The 21,849-nt window shown below is 39.3% G+C and overlaps 1 protein-coding gene across 1 annotated transcript in view; it reads right to left on the reverse strand.

The window, feature by feature from the left end:
• Window positions 1–21,849, reverse strand: part of brinp2 (bone morphogenetic protein/retinoic acid inducible neural-specific 2) — a 129,579-nt gene that overhangs the window by 53,233 nt on the left and 54,497 nt on the right. The window contains exon 4 of the mRNA XM_031287857.2: window positions 14,337–14,442. Within this exon, the coding sequence (XP_031143717.1) occupies window positions 14,337–14,442 (106 nt within the window). The remainder of the gene's footprint in view (window positions 1–14,336; window positions 14,443–21,849) is intronic.

A 21,849-nucleotide genomic window follows, 5' to 3' on the forward strand; every position in this document is an offset into this window, starting at 1 on the left:
ACTGTAATGTTACTGTAATTTTCAGTTAAAGTATGAACCTTTTTTTACTTTTTGACAAAATTAAAAAGATTTACGGTATGCACTGATCAGTCATACAGGTGGCTCACTATGTTGGTTTAGACCCACATCAGCACTAAAAGGTCAACATTTTATTTTAGCACATCTAGCTAGCTAGCTAGCTAGCTTTTTCCCCCAGTGCTGTGCACTATTCCATCATATATGACCAACTTAGATGGATTAAATCCACTCATTTAACCTCTTAATGATATTATAATAAATCACAGCATATTCACAACAAACATTCAAACAGAGGACTTACTGCTATCTGTTCATGATATTTCCGTGGATTTGCTTAGCATAACAACCATATTCCTCACATGTAGGCCTTTTCCACAGCAGTTTGACACAGTAACAAAAGCACAGGTGTAAACAATCAAACAAGCTACTTCAGTTTCAACGTCCTGCTATTGTTTAGGCTCGCCGTCACACAGAGCCATTGTTAACATTTTCAGTAACACCTGTGGTTTTCCTACTCTGCCAAGTCAAAATTGTCTGCTGTGAAAAAGCTCTACTGGCAAGGTTTTACAGCTAATAGTGGCATTGACCTACTGAAAGATGGAGCCTATGAGTCAATGTAACTACACAGATTGATGGCAAATTAAATCAAATACTGTACAAAAAGTATTTTACAATCTTTTTTTTTAAAAGTAATAATAACGTTTGACATGCAATTTGAGCGCCACTGCTAGAGCATGGACTGACATTTAAGAGCAGGTTATTCCATACACTATACACTTGAATAGATTTTGTTTTTACATAGTTTATGGTATTAGATTTGTAAGGTACTACTGTAATTGATGACCCAAGTCACAGAGTCAAACACAAATAAATGTCCAAGCTGTCAGAAACACTGTCGATGCTTTAACAGCGGGTGACATCACACTTTCAATTTCACTGCTTTCATTATATAAATTATATTAGCAATACAGTGGTATGCTAATTATGGTACAAAGGTTTCATGTCTGCACAGTCTATTAAACCAAATCAAAAACCGGTCTTAAAAGTGCATCGTCATCGGTTAGAAACCAGCAGGCAGCTTTCAGAAGACTTGCCGTGTGGTGCGTTCATGCTGCTTTTGAATCCATCTGTTGGGATGTCTGTCTCATCATCATCAATTTGTTGTGTCAAAAGCTTCCTCTCTCCTCACTTCACAATCTCAGTCTGGATGAGTTTCAACAACCAAGTCAATCCTGCTGTGCCCTGTTATGAATATGCATGTCTCTTCTCTGGTATTTACTCTTTCAATGGCTTGGAAAGAGATGTAATTAGTCAAAAATTTCCTCTTCCTTGCTTTGGCAGGAGCTTTGAGCTTTGAGAGTCACATTTGGTAGTAGATGTGGTAGTTTTCCTATGGATTGCTCTGGTTTAAGAGTCAGATGATTCTGTATTTAACTTAATGATTATCACTGATTCTGTTCTGTTTTCTCCTCCTTAGCACCCCTAAATTTTTTATTAATCTATTTTTTTATTAAAACTTGTACCAAATTCATCTACCATGGTTAATTTATATTTAAACAGAAAGCATTGCACTTTTTGTTCCTTTTTTGACTCATTGACTTGGCTGTATTGTAAGTGTTTACAGATACAATTAACGTGAGAAATGTGTTTTTAGCTCTAAACCCAAAAGGCTTAACTGTGATAGATTGAAATGGACTAAATTGTTGATCCATTGAAACCAACAAGAGTGGAAGCAGTAGTGTTAAAGTAGGAAACAATGACATTGTGGGATTTAGGTTTAGGTTAGGGTAAGGGGGTTAACCCTAACCCCTAACCCTCCTTTGACCGGTGAGGACACATTTCTATGTTAAATCACTGGCTGTTTGCTGTCAGCAGAAGAAGCTTAGTATTATTGTTTGGCCCATATATACACAGTATAATATGTGATCACTTAAAAGTATTGTGTCATCTGTCTTCTGCGAGACTTCTGGATCAGCTTTGGTTTGATTTTACAAAGTATCGTTCAACCTTTTTTCTTCCTTTTTAATATTTTAAAACAGTATTCCAGCCCCAGTCGTTACCATAGCAATCGTGCAGTAACATTAGATATTTAAGGAGAAGAAAATGTGTATCCAACACACCTTGATATATATTTTTTAAATACCTTATGGAAGTGGAGAGTGAAAATGAGGAAAATGTATTCAACAGGCAGAGTGAAAAACGTGTTGGTGACTCCTCTTCTCACCTTGCTGCTTTTCACCTTTGACACACATTGTTATTGCTGCGGCACATTAGTATTCAGCAAAGTGCTCGTCCTGTTCATCATGCAACTCACATCTGCTGATCTTAAATGAAAACACACACTTCACTATGTCACACAAAGTGTCTAGGATGAATATTAACCCCTATTTGGCATTTCATATCATTTGAAGCCACACAGGCCCCAGCAATGCAGCCTGCATGAATGTTGCTGAGGTGGGAATTCTATGGCAGGTTTATTTTTAGGCCTTCAACATCACCTTTTCTGAATTGTCAGATACACATAGACTCTGAAAGAGAGATTCAAATGAAAGCTTTTTCACCAGCCAAGCAATCAGCTTTACACGAACTTACCAACAGCCATGTTTTCACACTGAAATGACACTACGGCACACTATGTATTTCTTAATTAAATCAGTGACATTTTCCTCAGCCCAAATGTTCCAGCATGGAGCCATCATGTAAACAGCCATTTCATTATACGAAGGTTTCAATTTTTGAGTGTCGTTGAGTATTGTCCTGGGTGCCAATTAGTCAGTATAAGCCAAGGAACATGCATCATTTTCTCGGAAAGCTCTATGAAAGAAACGCTTAACGGATGTCCCTCTCTGTACATCCACACATAATACACATTTCTGGTATAACATTTTTCCGCTGATCGACAGCAGGTGGTGGTAATACGGCATTAAATGTATCAATGAGCCAGCAAAATTTGGGGAACACGAAGACTGCTATCTCGCAAACATGCACCACAAATTTCATATTCAATATTAAAAAAGAATCTGCTTTGCAAATGTTTCATATTTGTGTGTCCTCAAGATACACACATTGCATTGCAACCTCTCAAGGGTACATTTAAATCAACTGTCTTACTGCCTCTTATATCCCCAATAACACAATATATTACATAGGATCAGGCCTGCTTGTGTTTTACATATGACGTAGAGCTGTGACAGTGTAGCCCTAAAAGTTTAACAGTTAAGCCAATATTCATACTGATTAACACAAGAATTGCTGCACATAGAAGGGCAGAGTGATTAAGAAGGGGAAAACAGAACCTATTCTCATTATTACGCCTCCAGGTTGCTACCTACCTTTGTATTCCATCTTGATTTATAGCCTATTTTAAATTGAATTATAATGAATCAAACATTGATGTCATTTCATTAATTGCGTGCTCTGTGGCGAGATTATTTAGACAACCATTTAATTACTCAATGAATCAATCAATCATCAATCTTCCATACCATAGCCATGTGGACTCGCAGAGATGTGGACTCGCAAGCAGGACTGAAAGCAATCAATCATTTACTTGGTAAGAGTTCAAAGCTTAGTTAGGCGACAGGTAATCTGCCAGCAAGGGCAAAGTAAGCAGGAAAGAAAGAGGAACGAAGGTTGGAACTCTTAGACCTGGTAGTACAAAGACTATCTAGCAAATGACTGGGAAAGAGGGCTGGTCTATATCTTGGGGATATACAGTAGTGTGCTGGTGGGTTAGGGGATTAGGAGATCATATAAACAAGTGTCACACTTCAGACTAAGTAACTGAGGTCAATGTGCCTTCTGATGACAAATTGATGTTAGAGATTATGGATAAAAAGCCTTGACCCTTATGGTTTGTGTTTTTGGCTGGCAAATGTAATAAATAAAATGTTTGTTGTCTTTTCAGGCACCTGTTTCCAGTCCCTACCATGAATTTCAGGACCAATGGGTGTCTCCTTCTGATGGGGGCTTTTAGGGTCATTACCCATAAGGCTTTCCTTCCATCCAGCCAGCCACAGATTTAGATCACCCCAGTAGACCAGAAATAACAGACTCATGGTTGCCTCTTTTCCTATCTCTCAATCTCCACCACACTTTCCATTTTGGGCAATTTTAAGCTCTTAAGCCTCCCTCATGATTACCACCCCTCTGTTATCAACGTGTGTCCGAGTGTGTGCATGTGTGTGTGTGTGTGTGTGTGTGTGTTTTCTCCCAGTCTTATGCTTTAGTGAGTGCTTGGTCCACTTCACTGGAATGCACTCTCTGCTGTAGAGGATATGGTGTTGGTACCCTTGGAGTGTGCTCCTGCTCTCAGAGCCTCTGGCTTTGGCAGCGACTCTGCTTCAATATACGGTACAGTACATGGGTTGGCACAGATGATGCTGTATCACACACTCGCTAAGTCTCTCTTTGCGCTTATCTCTATGCCTGCCTGTCTCTTTCTTTCTTTCCATCTGACTGTCACTTGAATGTTCTGCAGACTTATCGCAAAGAATGAAATGCACATTTTCTTTGGTTTGGTTCCCAGGTTGTTTTGTGCTTTATTGCGATAGTTTTGTGTTCTTTCACAGAGAGATTCAGCTACATGGTGAATGTATGCAAAATGAAGGACAGTAAGGTTGGGAATAGATAAGGCCTGCTTGGAGGTGAATGAATGAGATCATATAGGCAATTAAAAAGTTAAAAGGGTAAAATGCCTTCATAGCCCCAAGTACCTTTTTAAAGGATGAAGTTTCATCTGGCACTTTCCCTCCACCTCTCCTTAAACAACCTTTACATTTCAGACCGCCATTTAGGCCTGTGACGTCAAAGAAGGAACCGATAAGGAATTTGGCAAACAATTTATATGCCGTGTTATACAGTGACAGGTGGTGTACTGAGAATTTGTTTCAGTGACTGCCCAGAGTTAGGGCAGAGCAGAGGGAGGCACTTGACAGACCTCTCACCCTGCAGGAGCTCGCAAGTGTCGTACAGCATCTGTCCCTGGGCTCTGCTACCGCTATTGATGGAATTCCAACAGATTTCTAAGGCGTGTTTGGGACACTGTGGGGGAGGATCTGTTAGAGTTTTTCCTGGAGTTCCTTTGAGAAGGCCACCGAGCAGCTGTCAGCAGGCAATGGTGTCATTTCTGACTTAAAAGTGAGGCCTGCAGATTCCTTTTTGTGCTTGAATTATAAAAGCCTTTCTAGCCAATACACTAACTGAGAAACGGAAACTACCTTGACTGTGGGATACATTTGGAGCAAGCCTATATTATGTTCAAGGGACATCCATTATAGACTCATATTTCTGTCACCGGGATCCTGAACAGAGTGGGGGAATTAATAGAAGGGGAAGGTTGCTTGTTGAAAAAGAAAATGACTATGTGTGCACATACTGTATGTTTACATTCGGTTTTTGAGTTTTTGAAATTGGAGATTGTTTAATTTTGTGGGTAAGGCTTTTGTATTCAGGCGATTGAGGTTTACACAGGTTATCTATGCAATTTTTACTCAACATGCAGAGAAGGAGCGTGTGTGTGAGTTGGTGTCAAACACTTAGGATATTACAATTTTAAATCATGTACAAGAACTATGTGAAGTCTTAAGCAAGTCCGTATGAAAGAGCCTCCTCAATAAGGATGGACAAGAGGACATATGAGAGGGTGCTTATGAGGCAGTGGACAGATTCAAGGATTCTTACCTACATAGCTGGTGGTTAAAAGAGAGGACAGGTGCCATAAAGGTACTTTCCAGGAGAATGCGGAAATAGAATAGGGAGGGAATAGGGGACAAAGTTACAGCCAAGTTATCAAATGGGAGTAGTTGTTGCTGAAGTCCTTTGAGGTTAGAATCCAGGCTACAAATAAAGTGACTGCCTCTACTCTTCAGCATCAGTTTTGTGTGCTGGAGACCCTGAAAGTACTCATAGAGGTCTCAGAGGAGGACTAAAGTGGCAATTTTGTACCTGCTATTACAGGAGGAAGGTCAAGGTCTGGACTTACAAAGGGTGTTTTGTTCTTTCCAGCCCCTCAGCTCCTTTCATTCCTCAGTTTCTGACCTTCTTTCATCCCCCCTCCACCTTACCTGCCATTCCAATAAACTCATTTGCATACATAAAATGAAATGGCCTGTGTAAATGAACTTTGAGTCGCTGTTTCAAATGTTTTATGATCATGTTTAATCTTGTAGTTGTTTGGCTTGGTTTTAGGATTTTCTGAAACGTAAATGAAGTGAATGAATGGGTGTGGTATCTGAAGATTTACAACTTTGACTTAAGGTTTGCCATATAAGGGGATTCTTATGAACCTTACCCTACTGTTGCTGAAACATTTGGAAACTGTTAACATTAGAAGGGGCCCCCTAAGACAGAAGATATTCTGTAGGAGCTATACCATGTATAAGGCCTTAAATGGTCAGTTCCCTACTCCAAGCAAATACTCACACCCCCACTTTAGGTTACATAAATGCACAGATATATATCATGTCTTAACAGCAGAACTTCAGAGCGGCAAATTTTGAGTTTTGGGTCGGTCGTCTCTCCAGATGTCCATGGTGTCTGTAAATTGATGCTGAAATCTCTGATATAATAAACTTTTTTATAATCAAGAACAGCGTCAACAAAGTTCCTTCTCCACACATCAGCAACGCAGTGCTGCCACTAAATATACCACATGGGGAAAGTCAATTCACAAACTGGAGCAGTTCAAAAAGTGGGCGGTCACTGTTGAGCTCTATACACAAGGTTAAAACTGATTAAGTGATCATCATGTCATTAAAAGAGTTTAAAAGTCTTTGCTGGGCCTTTTTAGACGTAGCATTAACATGGATTTGATGAGGTATGGATACATTATTTATCCTATGTTGTATTTTTTTCACGCAGATTTAACAACAGCACATGATTCTGCAACTGTCAGGGCTTAATTCTAAACAGGAATGTGTGCGTGCAAGTTAGCTGTCGCACACCTCGTTTCCTGGGCAGGGGAAACCCCCCCCCCCCACCACCACCACCACCACCACACACACACACACACACACACACACACACACACACACACTGAAAATAGGTTCCCATGTCCATGATCATTACAGAGAGGAATGACCTAACCTACCAAAATATGACCTAAGTGAGTGTTTAAGTCTTTCTGTATATTAACATGTTTTGAAATGGTGACAATAATTAAATTGCAATCATTTGGAAAAGAAAGACACTGGCAAATATTTGACTCCAGAAATTTAAAATATGGTTCTTTTGTTCCAAAACATTGCCCGAGAACAACGTCACTGCAGATCCTAGTAAATCTGTCAGGAGTAGCCAAGCTGTTAATCTGTGTTTTGGGGGTGAATCATATGTAGGGCACAGATACTGTATTCTCTGAGTCTGTATTTATATGAGTACACTTGCCTTCCGGTGGAGTTTGTCCTCTATAACACTTTGTCAACATGGTCCATTGTGGTGAGAGTGGGGTTGCTTGCTTTGGTCTTGTGAGTGAAGATTATGTAAACTGAAGGCTGCTTAATCCAACTGATGCAGTGGTTTCTGTATTTTGTGTTCCCATCTCTTCCCACACACGTTTGTGTGTTGTTACTGAACTTGCTGTTCCTGGACTCTTGATATGTTGGTGATGCACTCACACTCAAGCACGCCACCTACACCCAAACACATATGCATGTATAAACACCATAGAGCTGCAAAACTAATAACCAAAGAGGTTTAATTTCAAAAGAAAAAAACATTCAAAAAAATAACTTTTGCAACTCTATTTTAAAGCATGGCAGAGAGTCAAGGCTAAATGTCAGGCTGTTTCTGACATTAATGATGAGAGAAGGGCAGCCACTGTTAGCACTTTGGCAGTGGTCTTCATTTCACAGAAGCACATTCACTCTCACACAAACACCCAGGCAAAGCCTAAAGGTAGACAACACACACAGACAAGCAATCAGAGTCAGAGATCAGAAAGACTAAGAAGAGTGCAGCGATGAAGCATTCGGGAATAGAAAATTCAAAGAGACTTTTTCTTCTTGGCAAGAGAATGTACTGAGCTTTAGAGTTTCTACCATATTACCACAAAATGATGTAACACTTTTCTGTCTTATAACTCTGAAATAGCCTTTTTCTTCTCTTTTATGATTTATCAGCAGCGCAGAGGCTCAAACATAAAGAGGCTCTGTAGTTAGAGTGGTTCATCCTGTTACAGTGGAGAGGTTTACAGTAGGAATTGGCGGAATTACAGGGAAGTACTAATGGAGCCAAACATTCAACAGTTATATCTGAATGTATCGTCCCTCAGACATACCCGTTTTAAAATAGCCTCCCCCGTAGGTACTCATTCCTTAACACATGATTACACTAGGCACCTAAATACATATTTTATTTAGTGTTACAAATGCCAGAAACAACTTGCATGAGCTAATTGTTGTTGATTGGGCTGCCAGTATAAGAATTCTGAAATTCCAGTTAAATGGAACCCATCAGCATAATTGGTTGGAATTGTGGTTCTCCAATTCCATTACAAAATCAACATACAACCAATGCCATTAGTAAATTGATGGAAAAGAGGGCAATATAATATAAGACAATATATGGGATTCATATAGTACATTTAAGAAATTTAATTTCAGCCAACCTCCAACCAATGTCTTAAAGTGCCCATATTATGAAAAAATCACTTTTTCTGGGATTTGGGGTGTTATGTTGTGTCTCTGGTGCTTCCACACACATACAAACTTTGAAAAAAATCCATCCATGCTGTTTAGAGTGAGATACAGTTTCTGAATGTGTCCTGCCTTCAGTCTCTGGGTGAGCTGTTCAAAATCGGCACGGCTTGTGACGTCACAAACCGAAACGAGCAGGCTAACCGCAACCATTAGCTCGTAGCGTTAGCATGCTAATGCTAACGCTAGCATACTAACGCTAGCATGCTACCTCGTTCTCAGTAGCAAAGCACTGCTACAACACACACAAGTTCACCATAATCTACAAAAGAACTACTTACATGTGCGCCCTCATTTAGAAGTCTCCCAGCTAATCCTGCCTTGTAACTGACCGAAGTTGTAGAAACAGCCTTTCTTTTACTGTCTATGGAGCTAGCTAGCTGACATGATCTACATCTGAGCTACTGGGCATGTGCAGTGCAATCAAAGATAGTACAGAAGAAGAAGAAGAAAAGAGGTCTCACTCTGTAGCTAAAACAGAGACCAGGTGAAAAGAGGATCTGCAGCAGTGAGAGAGAGCACTGCAGTACAACACAAATATGGTGTTTTTTGAAAATGAAACCATGTAAACCTATTCTGGTACAACCTTAAAATACAATTATGAACCTGAAAATGAGCATAATATGGCTGCTTTAATGTACCCGCAAATAAAACTTCCCTAGGTCTGGACCTGACAAATTAATGTCTAAACTCATTGTTCTTGAATCTACAAATACCAATATTGATTATTTATAACTCACTGTGAAACTTTGAAGGCTCTCCATTTTCTTAATGTAAGTGATGGGGCTCTACATGAATGAATACACTATTACAATATGAGCTAATTTTGAACCACACAGGTTATTTCACAGAAGAAATGTGTATATTTGTGCTTTTCCTTTTCCTGTACTCCTCTCAGTGGTTGAACGTTGAAAAAGGTGCTGGAAAAGGGTGATATTTATCGGTATTACCATGCACCTATCAGAACTTAGAAACCGAAGAATAGGAATATGATGCGATGTTTTGGTTATTTGCATTAATTAAAATGCCTCGTATATATAAGTTTTCTCTCAGGTGCAAGTTAAATTCTAGAGAGGTCCAGACGTCGTAGAAGTCATGTTCAGATAGTCATGCAGGTCCAGTATCATTCTCTGTTAGAAAAATGCCTCACAATGCCTTATTCATTCAAGCTTTTACATAGAGCTGCTGCTCTGAATCCAAGCTATTTTTCTTACTTTGTTAGATGCCACAGTTCAGCCAGATTCCATGCTGATAATACTCAGGGCACACTGCACACTGACTGCATTCTAACAACACTATTGCTTCGGACTTACAATAGCAAATTATACTTCAGCTTTGGAGAAATCTTAAGTACCCACTGTGAAGAAGTGGCTCAATGAAATGTGTGATACCTTTAGGGTTGGGTACCGAAACACGGTGCCAATAGGGCACCGGTGCCGACGTAAACGGTAGTAACGAGGCCGAATAAAAACGAAAATTTCGGTGCCTCATTTCGGTGCCTGACTTTACACTACACTCGACAGCAGGTAACGTTAGCCTATCTTTAGCTAGCAGCTGGATTAAACATGGTTAAAATGCTGATAGCTAACGTTAAACAGTGTAAAGTGTGACTGTATTTCACTGTAGAGGATTCCAACACCGGGATGTAACAGTCTGCTCTGCAGCGCAGCAGCTGCCGTTGTCGGAATTAAACAACACACGTTTACTTAAAACAGGTAGCCTCATGGTGCATTCAAAGTTATTGTAAAATACCCTTTTCCCATCTGGTGGTTGTTTTTGTCGTTCAACAGCAATTTACTGCTGAAATTAGTTATAGTTATTACATTATTATTAAATCTTTAATTTTTTACCATATGGCCTTAGCAATAAACAAGCCGTTCTTTAATGTCGCCGACTGTTGTTTAGTACCCTTCTTTTCTTTCTTCTTTTTTTTAACCTCATTAAAAAGTATCCATTTAGGCACCGGCACCGTTTTAAAAGTATCGCTTTAGCACCGGTATCGAAAAAGGACAAACTTAAATGACTAGAAAGTTTGGCCCCCTTTTTTTGGAAGAGTTTACAGATCAGCACGAGTGATTATTCTCTTAAAGGAAAGTAAAAGGCTCGGTGGCCAGGGAGGATAATGGTATTTTAATAGTCTTTCCTTTTCTTTATGCTCTTTTAATATTTTTTGTCCATTGGACAGTTTGCCCACAAGCCTGTGCTGTTATACTATGAGCCAAAAAAATCTTTAAGAAAGTTGTGATGATTAGTTCTGCAGTAGTAATAGAAGAAGGAGTAGTATCTGCTGCTGGATTATCAACACCTGAAGTGATACAATCCACAGAAAATTACCTCAGAAGTAATGAGTTGTGTATTTCTGCTTCATCTACAAGAAAAATGGGAACAAGGCAGTTAGCCAGCATGAAAACTAAAAACGCTGACTCCATTGAAAATCCAAGGGAAATTACCCAGTGAGCCACTTGTGATTATCAAGTGACCCTTGAAAACTGTTATGAAACAAAAAACTATGTAATATTAGAGCTGGAACAAAATGTTGTTGTGGTATGTGCCAAGGGGGAAGATGAGACTGAATGTACATTAAAAGATTCTCTCCAGGCATGTTTTAAAACATATAAAAATGATCTGCTTTGAACATTATTTTCTGTCTGATGTGGGTTTTCCACATTGTTCTCCCTCATTCAAAAATCCAGAATCTATAAATATGCAAGTTCCATTGTCAATGTATGTGTTCTGCAGAGATTCAAAGAGATATTTTGCTGATTTTAATCTGGCTCTGTGTCATGGAGGTGTGGGCAGTGTGTTTAAATGAACGGTGTGGGCTTTCTCTCAGTGGCGGCAGTACACAGAGCATGGAGCATGGTCTGCCAAAATCTGCTGGATAATGCGAAACGCGCCACGGAGGTTCACTGAGATCCGATGGATTTTCCGTGCATTGGCGCCACGGAGGGAAGACACACACACACCGTTCATTTAAACACGCTGCCCACACAAAGATGACACAGAGCTGGATTGAATCAGCAAAGTATCCCTTAAAGGTGAGCACTTTAAAACTTCAGCAGATGAATGTGAAAACAAACTCTGTACATACAGTGAATAAACGATAGGAAAAACATTATTTCTGACTTTAACAAAAACAATGCATTCAGTTAAGATGAAGACATCCATCATTTAAAAATAGCTTAATTAATTTATTAAATCTTCTTCAAAAGTAAGCTGATTCCTTTGTTCGTGCAGTGTTTTTGCGTCCTTTGCCGTCATGATGAATATGCCAGAACCACAGCAGCATCAGGAGGAGAGAGAGAGAGAGAGAGAGAGAGAGAGAGAGAGAGAGAGAGAGAGAGAGAGAGAGAGAGAGAGAGCGGGGGTGGGCGAGCGAGAGAGGGAGTGTGCATATACGGAGGAGGAGGAGATAAGCGTGACTCAAGTTTATTTAGATACCATGTCAAATTAAAGTTACCACTTATTAAGAATTTGGACAAATTTGTGTAATTTTTGTGTGTCAGATGGCGGATATGTGGTGGTCTCCTGTCCTCCCAGTATAGTAAATATGGAAATCTGGCAAATAAGACAAATCTGTTCCCCTCAATATTCTGTATTAAACTGATCTTAAAATGCGCTGGATGTGTAGTGTTCACCGTTCCTTTTTCATCTTGGCATATGTGTCAACCATTAACAACTACATGTGCGGCTCACAAGCTCTCCTCATTTTGAATCATATCATCAGTGGTACACATGTTAAATATAAACCAGTGCCGTTGTTGTTTAAGTCATCTGGACTAGTGGGTTTTTTTTAAGGAACATGCTATAATATAGTATCTAAGTGTCATGCAATTACTTGCCTTTGAAAACTGGAATGCTTTTAAGACCAGACACCACATGAACTTGTTAATTTTGAAATGTTGGCTATTTTTCTTCCATAACATATTCTTTCAGACTACTGGAAAGAAAACAACCAAAAAAATGTATGGAATTATTATCTTTATTTTGAAGGTTTTCACAGAGGGCTTTGTTCATATATCATTCATAGCCAGATGTATACAACATTTTATTCCTAAAAACATGCCAGAAATTGAGTGATAAAAACAGGTCTCCAAAAGTCCTTCTAGGAAGACATTTGACTCTAATATGTCAACAAAATGAAACAAGAATTAGAAGAATTATCCAATGTTCAGATTTCTGTTCTGGAAATTTATGCAAATTAGCACATATTTAATTAGATAATTACTCATTTGTATATTTTAACATACAATTTTAGAAAACTTGTAATACAAAACATGATTGTCTAATGTAAGTAATCAACTATGGAAGTTTCATTGTGATATCTATTAGTTAAATGATTGGCTCCATTTACATGTAGTGTCTTGCCTAATTATTGAACTAAACTGTGTCGCTGGGAACTGACCAAAACTTGAGCTTGGACATAATGCCAGGTGTGTGCATAAAGAGGAGCCTGACAGACCAGTGAGGCGATTAGTTATTTCCAAATGTTATTAGGCTGCTTCGTAAGGAGCCAAGTAGAGCTGCTGATGCAGGCGTGGCAGAATACATCAGATTCTATCCAGTAGGCACAGCCTCATTTCCCAGATTACCAACAATGGCCATTAGTGCTTTGAATTGGCCATGCTAATTACTGCTCCTTAGTGTAATCTTAAATAGCTTATACCCTTATTTATATTTCATATTTTGTAATTTCCCTTGTGGTATTAATAAAGTATAAATTATTATTATACATGCTCAGCCCACTAACCACAATTGTCACTTTTCCTCCAACAAACTCTGGTCACCCCAATGCGTAACTGCAGATGTCACCCTTGGTGTGTAGATCATTTTCTTTGAACTAAATAGTAACAGTGGGCTCTTTTATACTTGTATCACAGCCATGAATTACAAAACTATCACTCTTCTGAGAAAGAAATAGATCTTTACTCATGAGATGGAGAAATGAATTAGAAGATGGGTGAATGTTAACAGTTTTAAACTAGAGGCTGACACTTTGACACTGGCTTGTTTGCCACAAAGTAAATACAGTAGCTAAACCTTATACTGCACATTCAACTGAATTGCACGTGTTGCAAAGTTAATGAGGTTATTAAGCCAAGAACATTACTCTGACATTTATTTGCAGCGATTGGATGTCAGAGAGAGGTTTCTTATTCCACCAATATCACTCATCAGAATCATTTGGTGATAGATTTTTCTCAAATAAGAAGGCTATCCGTGGATTACCACTTCAGCTTTACTTGTGCACTGAGTGTTCCAGGTGTAGTTGAAGGGGTCAGTTTAGGGTCAGTGTGGCCAGACATGGTTCATCTACAGCCTGGTAAGATAACAGATTCCCCATGAGATTGAGAGCCAGTCAGGCGGAACAGACATATAAACTACTGCAGCGTAAAGTAAAGGGTCATCTGGGCCAACTACTACACACAGGGGGTGAGAGGCTTGGCAGGCAGGGTGGTGGATGGTGGTGGCGGCAATGTGTGTGTTCAGTGGACCTTTTCTTCAGGGCTGTGACTGTGTCTGTGTGTGCACATAGATTTAAGATGAATATACATGAGAAATGGTGTGTGTGAGTGTGTGTGTGTGTGTGTGTGTGTGTGTGTGTGTGTGTGTGCGCAGCCTTACCCTTTAGGTGGATCTTATTTTCCGGGCTGTGCACCAACACCGAGCTAACTGAATCCAAGCTGTCATAGTTACTGCAGCCGAGAGGGCCCGTCCTTGTTTCGGTTACCTAGGAAACAGAGGAAGGACAGATCTATTTAAAATACATGTGTTTTTTTTATAATGCAACATTAGCAGTGAATGTGGCATATGTTTGTTCCCATTTCTGGCAGTCAAGCACACAGCTTGTGGCAGGCGGAGCGTGTGAAGGCAGGCAGAGGACTGGATGTGGCAGAGCCCTCTGACAGCAGAGAAAACTATCGCCACCTTTTGCTTCACTCCCACACCTGCAGCCACAGCTGCCTACAATGTACCGGCTGTCTTGCAGAGAACAGTGGAAAGGAGGGAGGGAGAGAGGTGAAAAATGTAAGGGACGGAGAGCAAGCGCAGGTGTTTGTGAAATAACATTTAAACTTTGAAAAGATACAAAGGGAAGGTTTGCTTTAAGTCCAGTGCATTGGTCTGATAATAACCATTGTTGCATGTGAGTGTTTGGAAAAAAAAAATGGATGTTGGAGCAGGTTTCATGAGATTTGATGTTTGTTTTTGCAGGGTCACACCACAGGCAAAGTTACATTGGTTGATTAGAATTATAATTGCCTCTTCTTTAAATGTGTAACATGGCTTACATACAGTATGATTTGCTGATGTATTTATACTGATTAATAGGAGGGAAAGCAACAAGCAAAGCACACTTTTTAAAATATTTTTGTTTAAATCATAACCATGGAAAACAAATCATTACTGTTTTTTGTCCCCAGGCCAAACTTAAGCCTCTATGACCCCAGTTCCTCCCACTCTCTTTGCATTGTGTAAGTTTTCTGCCTTAAAACACTCATGTTCAAATAGTGGACTACATACAGTATATCAGGGACATTGTGTTTTGCCCAAAATCCCAGAAACAACAAGTGCTCCTATTCTGAAAGACTACCCTGCCTCAGGTTTGATGTCAACAGCTGTGGTAGTTTGATTATTTATTTGAGACTATGCACCATGTCAACTTAGTATCTACTGAATTAAAAATAGTTTTAAGTAGGGCTGTCAATCGATTAAAAAATGTAATCAAATTAATTACATACTCTGTGATTAATTAATCAAAATTAATCACATACATAATTAACGGTGTCTGAACCGATACTTTTTAAGAAAGTAAAAAAAGAAAAGAAAAAAAAGAGTACTAAACAACAGTTGGTGACATTAAAGAACGGCTTGTTTATTGCTTTTTAAGGCCATATGGTCAAAATTAAATGATTTAATAATAATGTATAACAATAACAATAACTTATTTCACTAGTAAATTGCTGTTGAACGACAAAAACAACCACCAGATGGGAAAAGGACATTTACAATAACTTCAAATGCACCACGAAGCTGTAGTTTACCAGTTTCATGGAACACACCGTCTGTGTTGTTTTTCCGTCGGCAGCTGCAGATTGTTACATGTGTTGAATCCTCTACAGTAAAACACAGTCAAACTTTACACCGTTTAGCGTTAGTTGTCAGCATTGTAACCGTGTTTAATCCAGCTACTAGCTAGCGGTAGGCTAACGTTAGTTGCTGTCGAGTATAGTGTTAACTAGCTAGCGGTAGGCTAACGTTAGCTGCTGTCGAGTATAGTGTTAACTAGCGTCACATGCAGCGGTGTTTGTGTTGCCTGTATCGTCGTGTTTCAGAGCATCAGAGAGAAGAGCAGACATATCAGTGGCACCAGATTTCGGTAGCCAGGGTTGGCAGGAAGAAGATTTTTACAAGTAAATGTTCCAATTAATGATCCAGGCAGCACATTCTCGTCTCCCTCCTTCATTTTACAGTCGAATGGTGGCTAGAACGGTTCTGGGTTAAACGTCAATATGGAATGGATTAATCTGCGTTAATGTTTTTTAACGCGTTATTTTTTCTCTGATTAATTAATCAAAATTAACGCATTATTTTGACAGCCCTAGTTTTAAGTATTACAAATAATAAAATCACCACAAACTACTGTAATGAACCAACCCTTTCTCACTCCCAACTCGTAAAATACTGACGCTTGGTCAGCGGCTCTCAGCGTTGGAAACCGACGCAAAAATCACCCTTTAGCATCTGTACAGGACGCACTAGGCAGAGCAGCAGCTCGGCGGCAGCGCTGTAAGATGACGTAGTATTAAGAGAGACAACAGTACAACATTAGTGAGTAGTGAGTCAAACAACACAGGACTTGCACCCAGGAGTCTGGGGTTTGTGTCCCGTGTGTCACAGAAACTTACATTTTGTAACCCAACTCACAATCTTATCCTAAACCTAACTGTCCCGTTCTCGTGCCGCATGTGAGTTAAACGTACGTCCCGAACCAGAACATAACATCTCCCGAACTGACCGAAGAGTCGGTTAATTAACCCGACTCGTGTCACTGAGCTGGGAGAATCGAGTGCCATACGTCAATGAACCGACTCACTCCTGTTCTCTTAATACATCCATGCATTCGTGCCGTTGTGTGTAGCTGGTATTCTTCTGCTAGACTGCTACTGTGTGTGTAGTAATCTAGCTCATTAGCGCCTCCACTGGAGTGGTGGTAGAATCAATCAGGAAATGGCCTAGACCGCGCACCAGGCTACTGAATGTAACCGTGCAACCGGCCGCTCGAGTCTAATGTAATCAAGCGGTGTCTTGGTTCTCGGCAAGTTTGAGTTATTAACCAAGCCTTGTTTCTGGTGCATCTTAGATGATTGTGTTCATGGTAATTCACACTTTATCGATGGGGAAGTACATCACATACAAATACACGTCATGTTATCTTGGTAGTTATGTTAAGTTAAATGTTTGTTACATGGTAGGTAGGCTGTCACGAGGAGACCGCGCACCAGGCTACTGAACGAGACCATAACCGTGCCTAGCCTAGAGTCTATGTAATCAAACGGGTGTCTAGGTTCTCGGCAAGTTTGAGTTATCAACCGATCCCAGAAGCCTTTATGTCTCGTGCATTTTACAATTGTGTTCATGGAAATTCATAGGCTACATTACCAAGGGGAAAGTATTATATCACATACAAATACACGTAATGTTATCTTGGTCATGATGTTAAGTTAAATGTTCGAAGTGAATGTTGTTACATGGTAGTTAGACTGTCACAAGGAGACCGCGCACCAGGCTACCGAATGTAACCGTCGCCAGTGCGTGAGTCTAGTGTTGGTCAGTATGAGTGTGTAAATAGTATGTCAAGACCGAATGTAACCGCAACCGCTCAAGTCTAATGTAATCAAGCGGTTTCTGGCGGGGGAAGTAAACACGCGATCACCAACACGAAAATGAGTTTATTTTCATCATTAAAACTCTCCCTGTTACCTCCTCATCTCTCCTTCTGTGTTTGCATCCAAACCTGCAAATCCTGAAGCTGTGACAAATGTATTTTATAACAACCTCATGTACTCTCTCATACACCCTTATTCACCCATACCAATCTGTCGCTCTGCATGGAGAGAACAAAGAAGTGAGACCCTCACTTTATGTTTATGTTTTAGTCGGAACGTATTGCTTTCTTATGAGAATGAATGAAACCAAGTCACTGAGCTGAAGAGATGTCCCTGACATGGCTGCTAACAAGGTCAATGAAAAAATAACCATAGCTCAAACATCATTAGTGATTCTATAATACACGGAATGTAAAATGGAAATGACGATAAATAAACAATTTCCTATTTGGCATCTGCTGTAGTGCTGCGAGTTGAGGAAAAATGAAGAACAGACACATTAATAAGAGAAGTGTAGATGGGGAAAAATAAAAGTCACGAATATAAAGAGACAAACGTGGGAGAGACTGACGTTCAAAGATCAAGCATGAGACAAAAGGAACATGAAGTATAACAACAAAAGAAGTAGAGAAGGAAAGAAAGACAAAGAATAATAGTTCATTTCCAGAATGACTGCGCTATATATTACAATTAGACTTACAAGATAGCTATGGCCTTTCAAGCTAAATCACGCTATTTGGCAAATGATGCAGCCTGGACAAATTTGCCGTTCTTAAAATAGCCTTGTTCCTCACATCTTCACACTCTGCCTTGCATTAAGATTGCATCTATTATCAAAAGAAATGGAAGTTAGCCTTCAAGGCACTACAAAAGATACACATCTCAAACATGTCTCAAATATCTCAGAGCGAGATGTCGCAAAGATGTAGTTAAAGATTAGAAAGACATAAAGGCGAGAAGCAAAGGCAGATTAGTGGAGGGGAGGGAGGCCGTTTTGGGTAGTTGTTTAAGATGTGGACGCAGATAATCTCTGCTTTCATAATGAAAAGTCTCAACTGTTGCATCTCATTCATGTTTTTGTATTGACTGTACAACATAATCAGTTCTCTGTTCAAATTAAATTCAGCCTCTTAAAGTGTGTTCAGACTGAATTAAAAGGGAATTTCTAAGGCAGCATGTTGCTTATAAAGTCAATGCAAAGATGCAAGTGGATGCGCATATTCGCTTTTGGTCTTGTAAATTTAAGTGAAGATGTAGAAAATGTTTAAACTTGAATTGACAATTTTAACTTATCCTGAAGCTGTATGATTCCACAACATAAACATATGGAGAGAGAGCGAGAAAAGGCGAGAAAATGTCTGGAGAAAAAAAAAAAACACAGTAGGCCTTTGTTGCTAGCCACAGCTTACGTCTACAGTCATACAGTGGGTACATTGGCTGTTTGGAGCAAATAGACATGGACTGCAAATTGCAGTCTGAATATACCTTTACAGATAATTAAGCAATATCGTTTATGTATGTATTAATAGAGGGAACTTCTGTGTTTTCCCATTCAGTTCAATACAGGCAGAATTTATTTGAGCCAAAGCCTGGTGGTCATTAGAGGAATGGCATCTTGAGTTATTTCTGTATTGGCTTCAACAGTGATGCAGGTTGCAGGTTCAGCCATCTTGGAACCAGACATGATATTTCAATCTCCGTAAACATCAAATTGCATACATTGTATTGCTGTTAATATAACAGCAGTATTCCAGCTTAAAATCAGCCCAACAGCACAACAGTCCAGCTGTTACCGTTTCTTGCTTGGTCTCTGCAGACAACACAACAATGACTATGTTTACATGCACATAATATTCAATTTTTTGCCCTTATTCCGAAAAAGACGATATTCCGACTAAGCTGTTTACATAGCTATTGAAAGAGAATATTCCACTACTATTCCCGTTTACATGGAGCCGTGCAAAATATGATTGTTTTCAGTGTTTTCCACCAGAATGCCTCTTAAACCCGAATAATACTGGCATATCCCACGTCATAATCGGAAAATGCTATATATGGAAAAAGGCCTTATTCAGAATATCCAAATGGAATATGCTGTTTACATGACCTGAATCAAATTTGGAATATTGTCATATTCGGAATAATAGTGGAATATTGGTGTGCATGTAAACATACTCAATGATGAAGTTTTTTGGAGAAAAGTCATATCACAAACACATGTACAGAATGTCTGCAACTCCAGCCACACACTGTGGGAAGCAGTTTGATCATTGCCAAACGGTAGTGATGGCCAAATAAAGCTTCATGAAGATTCGTGAACCATTTTCTCTATTGTCTGAGCCCACTAGATGGTGCTCTTGGTTTAAAGCAACAACAAAAAAAAATCAAGGAATGGCAATTCAGTATGCTTTCAACCCTTTGTTGAACAGAGAGTGCCATTTAGTGGGCTCAGAAAACAAAGAAAATGGGTTCATTCATAAAGCTTTGTGAAGCTTCATTTGGCAAATAGTAAAACATGAGAAGTTGATGTATTTTCTAACAGTGTACTTTAAATACATTTCCACTTTCATGCAATAATGTATGTATAATTCTTAGTTATTACTTTATCTCTGTTTGATTGTTATCATAATTTATATTCCCTTAGTCTACAATTTATTTCTGACTTTCTTTATTTACAGAAACCATGAAAGCTTCAGAGCAGAAAGCTCTCAGCTGTGTTACACCGAATACACGCTGGGCTTGTTTGTAACTCATGTGAAGAACTTCAATGATAATCCACCTGAGAGCTGCCACCCCCGTCTCTGCCTTTGTTGAAAACTCCCAAGAGCCCTTCACTGAGTGGATCATTCAACCCGGGTCATTTTGTTTTTAATGTTTATTCAACAATGTGCATTATTCAAACATGGCAGTGTTTTCTTATGACCCTAAACATTTTTTTTTTACATTCCCTTATGCAGTACTTTTCCTATTTTAGCACTCATGTTGCGATTACTGCTCTAACAAATTGTTAAAGACCATCATTTAAGCTATTACCTTCTAATGGCGATTATTGATGCAGCATGGCTGTCTTGTCTTCCCTTTAAGTTAAAACTAAGATTTACTAAGAATTGGATATGAATAGATATGCCTCTGAATCTGAAGGCCCAGCACAACTAACCATTTTTATGGGTAATGCTGCATGCTCCCTAACAAGTTAATACAGCCATGTGATATAATGAAAAAAGTAATGTAACAAGCAGTGTAATTTAAAGTACAAGGTGGATATTATGTAAACCTTTACAATATAATGCAATTGAATACAACTCTTCTGCTATTCTGATGCCTATAAAAGTTCAAGCAACAGCAAAACGTGTAAATTCTGTGCTGAAATTATTTTTAGGAGTATAACGATTTTACTTTATGTTTATATCACTGTATTCAACTGTTAAAAATACTCTGCCTTCCTGTGCGTCATACACAGACAGTTCCTCTCTCATTTCTAAATAGCAGATTTCACACAGGTGTTACAGAGGGGCTTTTTTCGTCTTACAAAACTATAGTCTAATGTGTGATTGAAGTTTCTCCACTTTATTTGCTGGAGATAAAGATAATGTATTTCACTCCCTCCTACGCGGTGCTGCAGCGACAAACAGCCCAGAGGCGTACATGGACACGGGTCAAGTACATCCCACTCAGTGTCGCTTCCTCTTGGGTGATGAGTTGATCTGGCAGAACACGGCGCGGCAGGTGGCTTGCATACCAGAGATCCTCATTTAGCAGAAACATGCAAAGGCTGCTCCTCTCCAAGTGGGAGGGGTTGTGTGTTTGTTGTCTTTGCAGTTGTTCTGTGTGCACAAGTGTGCGTGTGTGTGTGTGTGTGTGTAGGTGGGTGTGCAATAACACTGGGTGTTTGCAATTGCTAAAAAGCTGGACTATTTACCGCCTGTTCACTCTTCAAGAAGGAAAGCTTATTAGGTTTATATGTGCATTTTTATTGCATTTGTTATCTTCAATGTGATACTGAATTATCATTGCTAATGGGAATGAATAAAAGATAATAAACATATGTTGCATCTTACTATAAATTTAAGTTACGTTAACTTTATTATCCCCGTTGGGGGCAATTTGTTTCACAGCCAGCAAAGAATAAAAGACAGCAGTATACATACACACAAACATAACATGCAGATGTACTAATATTCATATTCATACGGTACAATTTACATCAAGGTATTAACGAGACTAATGGTAAGAGGGACAAATGAGCTCTT

Source organism: Sander lucioperca, chromosome 9 (assembly GCF_008315115.2).
Source record: "Sander lucioperca isolate FBNREF2018 chromosome 9, SLUC_FBN_1.2, whole genome shotgun sequence".
NCBI classification, from domain to species: Eukaryota; Metazoa; Chordata; class Actinopteri; order Perciformes; family Percidae; genus Sander; species Sander lucioperca.